The sequence below is a fragment of the Poecilia reticulata genome, chromosome 2 (assembly GCF_904066995.2).
Source record: "Poecilia reticulata chromosome 2, P_reticulata-male-v2, whole genome shotgun sequence".
NCBI classification, from domain to species: Eukaryota; Metazoa; Chordata; class Actinopteri; order Cyprinodontiformes; family Poeciliidae; genus Poecilia; species Poecilia reticulata.
In genome coordinates, this window is record NC_088831.1 from 105,147 (window position 1) to 114,534 (window position 9,388).

The 9,388-nt window shown below is 41.8% G+C and overlaps 1 protein-coding gene across 1 annotated transcript; it reads left to right on the forward strand.

The window, feature by feature from the left end:
* The first annotated feature begins 281 nt into the window (after positions 1–281).
* Positions 282–5,361, forward strand: atp1b1b (ATPase Na+/K+ transporting subunit beta 1b). Its single transcript, XM_008429936.3, has 6 exons — positions 282–478; positions 1,783–1,911; positions 3,052–3,207; positions 3,298–3,482; positions 3,763–3,846; positions 3,935–5,361. The coding sequence occupies exons 1-6, from the start codon at positions 388–390 to the stop codon at positions 4,190–4,192; spliced, it is 903 nt and encodes a 300-aa protein (XP_008428158.1). The 5' UTR covers positions 282–387; the 3' UTR covers positions 4,193–5,361.
* Positions 5,362–9,388: the final 4,027 nt, after the last annotated feature.

Here is a 9,388-nt window from a genome sequence, read left to right on the forward strand (position 1 = left end):
AAAGTCTAGTTTAATGTAAGGTCTAACACACTATAATGTCACTTTTTGTCACCAAGCACATATGTCTATATTATTATTATTATTATTATTATTATTATTATTATTATTATTATTATTATTATTATTGTATACTTCTATAATAGTTTTTGTCCATGGTCCTGACGTCAGATCGACGCACTGCGTCTCCGGTCCGTAATTGGCCCCTTGCGCTCAATCAGCACCACTAGGTAAGTTGTCCGAAGTTTTCGGGCGGAGTCAAGAAGCGTCGGGTTTATATATGGGAGCTCAGCCGTAACCTTGGTACCTCTCCCACTACTCTGAGGTTGGGTGGCAGACGGAGGGAGTCCGCCGGGGAACGAGTAATACAAGAAAATAAAAGCAAGCAAAATGCCCTCCAATAAAGATGACGGCGGCTGGAAGGAGTTCCTGTGGAATTCAGAGAGGGGGGAACTGCTGGGGCGAACCGGGGGAAGCTGGTGTGAGTATTTGTGCTGAATGGCCGCTTTTCTCTTCTCCCATCATCAGGCTGAATGTGAGCGCGTGCCGCGCTGTGCCGCCACCTGTTTGATCTGCTGTTTTCTAGAACAAACATAATTGATGAGAAGTTTGACGACGTTCCCCTGTTCTCTCTCTGCATAACTTATTTCTGAAGTTCTCCGCTAGTTCTAAATATTTTATTTTTATTATAAAAATGTATGGAACGCATCTTGTTGGTTAAGACACGTTTGTTCCTCCTTATTGTACAGGCAGGGAGCTCTGGCACTGCGGGCTGCTGAGACAGTGGGCACAGAGTTGGTTATTGGGGAAACGTCAACTTTTACGTTTTTAATACTGCCCTGGAATGAGATGTCTAAGGGTTAAAACTGCATCAGAGTCCAAGGTGACTCAAGGTGACGGGGCCTGGACGGAACTGAAGCGAAAAGTCGGTTTATGGATCTCTATCGACGTCCATTCCCCTGATCAGGTGTCACCGGGACACAACAATATGACTGATTACCTCTCTGCTCTACTTTCCCCTATCGTCGCCACTGCGCATGCGGTAGCCGCTTCTTAATGTCACGCCGGGGACAAATGGGAACACCTGGCTAACATGACTGGGAGCAGGGAGGCTCTCTGCACGAGCCCCAGCTAGGGTCCGCATCATTTGCATCCCGCTTCCATCCTCTGGGAGGGGAGAGGTCATTTGTCCTCCTGAGGACACCTGAAAGTGCTGATGCATGAGAGAAACCTGACATGCGCAGTGCTGTGGATTGAAGGTTACCTTCTTTGGTCCCATTTATGTTGTGCTGCACATAAATGAGAAGTTTCCCCCAAATATTATGAGATGCTCTCATTAGCTTTAAGTTTTAACTACAATTTTCACCATTAGTACTGGCAGAATTATGCAAAAACAGTCAAGATCAGAAAGCACAAATGTCTGCTGGTCACTGTTAGAAGTAATGTTCCGCCGTGACCTGATGACCTTCCCTTCATGCTGCAAAAAGAGCTTGAGGCTGCTGATTGGCTGCCACAGCTTCATGTTCTCTTGCAGATCATTAAAGTGCTGCAGTGATGTCACTCTGCATGAATTCTCAGTTGACCACCACATGCTCCTTTATTTCTCATTTGCAACTTTTTTGCAGTCATGTTCCCACGTGCATGTCCCTTCATAAAGTAGGCTCAGAATAGGGTATTTTCAGAGTGCTTTCCTCTGCAGAACAGATGTGTTGGTGAGGAATCACACTCCTCTTGTGTTTCTCTCTAAAACGTGACTCTAAGCTCCTTTGTTTTTCTCTCCTGCAGTAAAAATTGCACTCTTCTATGTCATTTTCTACGGCCTCCTGGCAGGGGTCTTTGTTGGCACCATCCAGGCCATGTTGATGACCTTGAGTGAGTACAAGCCCACCTGGCAGGACAGAGTTGCACCCCCTGGTAAGAGCCGGCCACCCATATTCTGTCTAATCTGTAAGAAAATGGTGTCTGGGATGTTTGCTGATTTAATGTAAAATTATAGCCTTATGGAAGGATCAACTGGCTCCATTTCCAGCTGAGTTTTTGAAATTTTATATTGATGTGGAGCTTACTCGGTGGATCAGAAAATGTAGCTTTTATTAATCCTGCTGACATGAAAAGTTTTAGGAAAATAATGCATGGAGAAAATAATCTTTTGAGGAAACTAGTGTTAATCTGGCCAATGAAGCCTCTGTCTGTCTAACATTTATGGACCTGAGCTCCTTCTGACCATAATCAGCATTGATGCATGTTGTTTTGTTTGGTACCCTTCGTCCCATCGCAGCCTTCCCAGAGGCCACACTCTGCAGTGTGTTTGCCAAAGCAGGTTGACGCACCTGAGGGTAGCTGGGCCAATTGGAGGCCAAGTGGCAGTCAGCTGCTGTTCAAAGAGAAAGTATACCTCTTTGTGTTGAGATTTGGGGTGATCAGGTTTTTGATGGGTTCCTACAGTGTCTGGGAATTGAGACTGGTATTTTTCCTTTTATCATAGGTGTGAAAAAAGATTTAAATCAATTTGTAAGCTTTCTTTTAGTGTCCTATATTAGCACTTAGCACAGCTAGTGCTAATTGCTTTAGCTCAGATTTCTATAGCCACAATGTTGCATGGCATAAAATGTTGAATGCATAAAAGATTAAAACTGAACTACTCTGTTCAGTTTCCTGTTATCTGCTGAAGTTGGCAGCTCACTTTTTTATCACTTCAGACATGGAATTGTTCACATCCATCACTTAAAACCTGGAACTAAACAGGATGTTTGTTGGTTCTCATACATGTTCCTCTCAGCCACTTCATTTGACGCAACATACTGCCACCTACTGACCAGGAGATGTAACTCCAATCTATACTGTATTCTCTCTGAGAATACAGATCCTCAAAGAGTTCCCCCCCAACTGTAACAACTTCAGCAACAAAGAGTGTTGAAGTTGTATGGGCTGTTTGCTTATCTAACAGAATTTTGTTTAGTTTCGGACAGATTTGAAGGTCCTGGTCTTCTGCTGAATCCTGGTCTGTGGGAAGTGCTGTCATTAATAACTCTGCTTCTTTGGTGCCCCCTGCAGGCCTTTCACACACCCCACGTTCTGACAAAGCTGAGGTGTTCTTCAGCGTGAGGGAGTCTGAGACCTACCTGCCTTACGTCAAAGCTCTGAGGGACTTCATGAAAAAATATGATGACAACATTCAGAGCAACAACATGTTGTTTGAGGATTGCGGAGGTAGGCTTCCTTTTATTCTTTGAAGGGATGTTTGAGAAGCAGGCAGAAAATTAAAACGGCTTCTATGTCCCCTTCCACTGGCCCTTTCAGAACAACCCACAGACTACAAGCATAGAGGTGACTTGGAGAGCGACATGGGTGGCGTTAAGGCTTGCAGGTTCCCCAGGACTCTGCTGGGTTCTTGCTCCGGCCTTGAAGACAATGATTTTGGTTTCAAGGATGGCAAGCCATGCCTGATTGTGAAGCTCAACCGGATTGTCAATTTTCGTCCCAGGGTACTACTACTCACTACTTCTATGTTTGATGTCCCACTTCTACATTTCCTTCTGGGTCCTTCATATCTTCCTTGGTCATCTCCTTTCTACCTTATCTTTGCTGCCATTTTCCTTTAATCTCCTACTTCTTTTTCTTTTCATTCTTCCTTTATCTTTCCTTCTTCAGTTGTTCAAGTTCTTTCTTAATTGTAACTTTCTCCCACAAGTCCAAACACTCCACCTTCTGTCCTGCCTTCTTTGCTTCTTTCATTTTATGACATCTATCATTTGTCTTCTTTAGCCTCCCGGCAACAATGACAGCATTCCTGAAGAGGCAAAACCCAAAGTCCAGGCCAATGTCATCCCTCTCTACTGCACTAACAAGGTATCAAATCCTTTTTAACTTTTTTCTTTCTTATAAACACCCTTTTTTTTCTCCAAATCAATGCATTTATTTTTTTCCTACATCCCAGAGAGAGGAGGATGCTGATAAAATCGGGGAGATCAAATATTACGGAATAGGCGAAGGCTTCCCTCTGCAGTATTACCCCTACTACGGCAAGCGGCATCAACCCCAATACCTCCAGCCACTGGTAGCGCTGCAGTTCACCAACCTGACCCGGAACACTGAACTGCGCATCGAGTGCAAAGTGTTCGGAGAAAACATCTACTACAACGAGAAGGACCGCTACCAGGGACGCTTTGACATCAAGATCCAGGTTAACTCATGACCGTCCGGAATATAGCATCCCCATCTCTCCCCACACGTCCCTTTAAACGGTATGGCACACACAAAGGGATGAGTCAACCCTCACTAGTCTTAAACCGATGAAAGGAAATGCTTGTTGGGGCGTTGTGGTAATCAGCCTTCATTACTAGCTTCTGCACCTCTTTCTAGCCTTTAGACTTAAATTTAGAGATGAAATTAGCAATAGGGCCAATAAACATCTAGTTATTCAAATGTAAATGAGTTTCCCACAAGCCATGGGACATCACTGAAGAGTGTAATTCATCATGTCTGTCCCCTCTACATATTATTGCCTTGTGGTGGTTTTGGAGAGAGCAGGACTTGGTGAATCTGGTCCCTCTAAAATGCACTTTCCCCCCATGCATCTGCAAGCTTTAGCAGTTCTTGGTGTGCCTGAAACCAAAGCACACTTCCATTAACACCATGATTTCAAACAGGTAGTTCACTCTTCTGATCTATGTAAGGAAAGCTACGGTCCAGGGAACCTTTTCCCCTTTGTGTCTTTTACTGCTGATTATGAGATACTTTATTCTATTTTTCCTCTTGTGGGTTTTACTGCTGGGGTTCAAGCCTTTTCTCTTTTTTTTGTTTGCCTTGAATGTAGACTTGTGTCCAGCCTGTTAGACACTTTAGCCTGCTGATGGGGCAATGGTGCTGACTTGTTTTTAACATTTCTTTTTTGTTGTTTTTTTTGTTCTGCTGGATTTCAAACAGCATTGTGATGCAACTCTGAATGTGAGTCATTTAAACATGGTGGAAAAATTTTTATATTTATGCAGATGTACATTTTTGTTTCTTTGCAGAATCTTTTAAATGTATAAAGGCAATACCAAAGTGAGTTGGAGAAGCAATGCTGTACTCCTTTCTAGAAGGTCATCATGTTAAGTGCTAAAGTCCATGTCTTGCCTTGCAACCTTTCAATGGTTAACTTCTGGTCATGAATGTAGTTGGAAGTAGACTAAACTAGTCGCAGGTAGAACTCCATTTATTTCAGATAAAGCTAACTAACTCTGCCTAATGCTGGTACCCTAAATACTCCATAGGATCTCATGTTGATGTAAAATGCTCAACCTGATGTTTAGCAAGCCTTTCATCAGTTCACCCACCTTTATTTAATCAGAGATGAAAACAAATAAAGTATAGTGAACCTTTGTCCTGTGCTTCATTTGATGTCTGTCAAAGTCTTCCATGTATTGCTGGAGCTTTGCTGCTCACTCATTGATCAGGTCCACTTCATTTGATATAGCCTCCTACTAAGCAGCCAAGGTAAATTCACAATTCAATTCAGTTTCTCCAAGCTCTTTAAAAACAAAGAGGGTCAATTTTTATGTAGAAATGTACCAACGCTCAATCCAAACTCTACAGCAACAGTTAAATTTATTATTCCATCTAGGAAGTTTCCTGAGGAAACCCAGTCAGCTGCATCAAGACTAACTTCTGAAGGAATCTCATACTGAACATAAATGTGGTGACGTTAGATGGGAAGACTCGCCTTTCACAGGAAGAAACCGCCAGCAAAACCAGAACTGGTCCCATTGTTGGCAGACATCTTTGCTCACCTGATTCTGGGTTTAAGATGAAACATACACAAAAAAAAGTGACGAGCCAGGAGTGCTTTCTATGTTGAAATAAAGTTGAAGAGTTGACGGTAAGAAACAAAACATAAGAACTCACTTGGTCTGGAAAATTGGAGTACACACTGCTAGTCACAGAACTGGCTCCTGTAATTATGTTGTCTTGGAAAGAAAACGGTCAAGTGTATTATGGTGAAACATCACATAATTTTATGTATTTTTTCTTTAACACTATTAATGCAGTACAAGCTCCATGTCTTCCATTCATTGATGGAATGGAAGACATTCCATCAATGAATGTCTTCCATTCATTGATGGAATGAATCAATGAATGGAAGACATTGATTTGTCCTATGAATACTCATGTAGAGTATTCATAGGACAAAGAAGCATTGTTATTGCAAAAGGGGGGAAGAGAACTTCCTGTTCCTGGAAAGGCTTAACGAGCTCTTTAAAGGAATCAAGCATTTGACCCGTTGTTGGGTTGTCCACTACAATAAACACCCAAAGGGATGTGGAATGGTTTCTACTTAAAGAGTGTTATCTTTGCTGGACATGGTGCTGGTGCTCATTCTGGGAAAAAAAGCTAACTCTCACTGGAAATCCTTGTTAGACCTAAAAACTTGTTTTAGATCTGATATTTCCTTCATCTAATAATTCTTTTATCAGTTCAGTAAGTTTACATTATTTGGAGTTCTTCAATGTGAACCCAAACTACCTGTAGGAAAGGAGCTGATCATTTCAAGATCAGCTCCTTTATCAACAAGGAGCTGATCAACAAAACCTTATCAAAAAGACATTGCCACAATGTCTGAGATTAAATATGACTAAATATTTTCTGTTTTGTGTCATTTGGGTTACCAATCTTATTATTTTGACCATTTTTTCTAAATGCCAGAATAGTGGCGAAATTTCCCTTTAAACTGTCTGACTTTGGGTTTTCTAAGCCACTTTGTAGCTAATGTCAGGCAGGAGAAGAGAGAATTTCTGCCTCTTCTCAGTTGGTTAAAAACAAAGATGAAATATGACGATCAAAATGCTTTTAAAAATCTCCTGAAGACATGTTGGGCCTGTTTTCTCCCTCTGCGGAAAATTTGATCCTCCTTTTCTCATCCCACCTCAGACATGAATGAACTTCATAGACCTGAGAGGGAGGGGGATCGTGTTGTCTCAAGTGACTCTAGGATTTCTGTAACTGTGAAGTAATCCTGCGGTGGCTGTGCAGGCAGGTGGAGGTTGTGGGATTCAGTTGCAGATGCCTGTCTCTGTAATTATAGGAGGGAGCTGCTGCAGGCCAGCTAACACCAGGGATGCTGTTTCAGGGTTTCACCTTACCCCCGAGGCAAAAGCCTGCAGAGCCGGCAGCTGCTTAATGCATCACATTCTTCCTGCCTCTCTGCCCCCAGGCAGGGGTTAATTTCCACTGCTCTTCGCTCAATAATTTTAAGACCAACCTTAGTCCTTCTCATCATGCAGAAAGTGTAGCAGTTCCCCTGTGCAGTGAGAGGCGATGAAGGAAGCTGTTTGGATTTCTGGGTGTGAGGATCCACTGTCCACTGTGACGCGGTGGAGCACCGACCTTCACTACACAGAGGTCACACCAGCGGGTTTCTAGTTGGATCTGCTTGAGTTTCCTGGGATTTTGTCAGTTCATACAGAACCATGGACCAGACAGCAGGACAAACTAATTACCAAATATAAAAAATAGCAGCTAAAAAAAATCCAACTATTACATTTTTGACATCTTCATATTAGAGCTGGTTCATCCAAATTAAACAACCTAGTCTCCAATTGAATGTATTCAACCCCTTCATGACAACCATCTTTAGTCCTCAGTAGATCTTTCTGCTGTGATGACCAACCAGCAGCCTCCTCACGAATTTGCAGGAAGCCACTGCCAGCTTTCTCTGTCTACCACCAGGTGGCACTATGCTGTTTAATTTTCCGTCATATTGAAGGAAATATTTATTTTTTTTATTTTTTGTTCAGAATTTTTCAACCTGCATCAGTTTGAGGTGTAATAGAAAATTTCGTTTTCTGCCTTATTTCATCTTTGATGGAACTGATGATACTTTTTTTTTTTTTTTACCATTTATTTACTGATTATATTTGCTGTGGTTTGTATTTCTGCAAGATGTGTTTTCCATTAAAGAAGTTTCCAGATAATATTTAGATGTTTCCACAGCTGTGATAGTATAAGAGACCTGAAGACATCTTGCGTAAAATGCTTAACCTGGCAATTGTCTTAAAGGACTGACATGTGTGGAATGTAGTTTGTACCCGTTTGACCCTGCACACATGAGTAACTGACAAAGAAGAATTGGGAGATTCTCCTGAAATCCTTATCAGCTCTCTTCCCTGCCATAAAATTATCCCCTCCAAGAGATGAGGAATACTTCATGAGGTGGGGGTAAGGATTGCGTTCATGGTCCATCTGGCAATAGAGGTAAGATTCTTTTCCTTGCTGTGACTCTATAATGATGTGATGACTGCGTTCAGTGAGACGGGTCTTCGAACGCTTTTGCTTTCAAATATCTTTATTTGAACTTAAAGACAAAGATTAATCTTTCTCTTATTATTGAAACAGATTCTCATTCTTTGACAAATGAAAAAATGAAATTCCCATAACAAAGGTTCTCCATGGCATCTTAATGCAGTTCAGCCTTTGAATAGGCCACTTCTGAGTGACTTTATTCCTGTTTACTACTGGTCTGTCCATCAGTCCATCAGGTGATGTTGCTCCTATAACTGGATCCTTCACTGAGATCTCAGTAACGCTGGAACATCTTTTAGCCAGCAGGTGTTTGACGGGACAAGATGTTCCCATGGCGACACTGACAGAGCTCAGGCTGTAATGAAGTTAATTGGCGAGGAACACCACTGTCAGCAGTTTGTTACCACATCAGCAGGTCTGGGAATTAACTATGACTTCCCTGTTTGATCTGCTGAGTGTGCGACAACAATCATCAGCTTTTCCCATCCTACTGAAGTATTCACTGACATACAGGAACAGCCAAAGGGTTTAGTACACACAGCCGATCCCACCCGGCTGGTATTAATGCACATGTGCGAGATGATGAGCTCGGGGTGACCTACATTCTCAGAAAATTAATCTCACTCTGGAGACCAACTAGAATAAATCCCTGAGATAGAAATATGAACACAACTGTGTTACATACTCATCATTTTTAATAATTTTTTATTTTGGTTTAAAAAGAAAAATGAAACAGCTGGTGTTTTTTAATTTAGAAACAAACTGCCAGAATGAACACAGACTATCAGGACTCTGGCAGCTGCATTTTAGACAGCATTGCAGTACTCCAACCCACTGAAAAGAAAAACATCCACTAGTTTTTCTGTTTTGGCAGGAAACCCTTTGTTATTTCACTGTTTTTAGAACTTTGAAGAAGAGATGAATTTAGTACAATTTGGAAAGAGACCGCTGTGGAAGTCAGCAGAAAAGGACGAAAAAGTGATTTGAGTCTTGTTTAATTCTCAATGTCTTCCAACAAAAACCAAAAATGGAATGAATAACAACCGTTGGTGTCATCACACCTCACCTTCTCCCCTTCACAATAAAAGCCTACATTCTGGTGTGAAATATA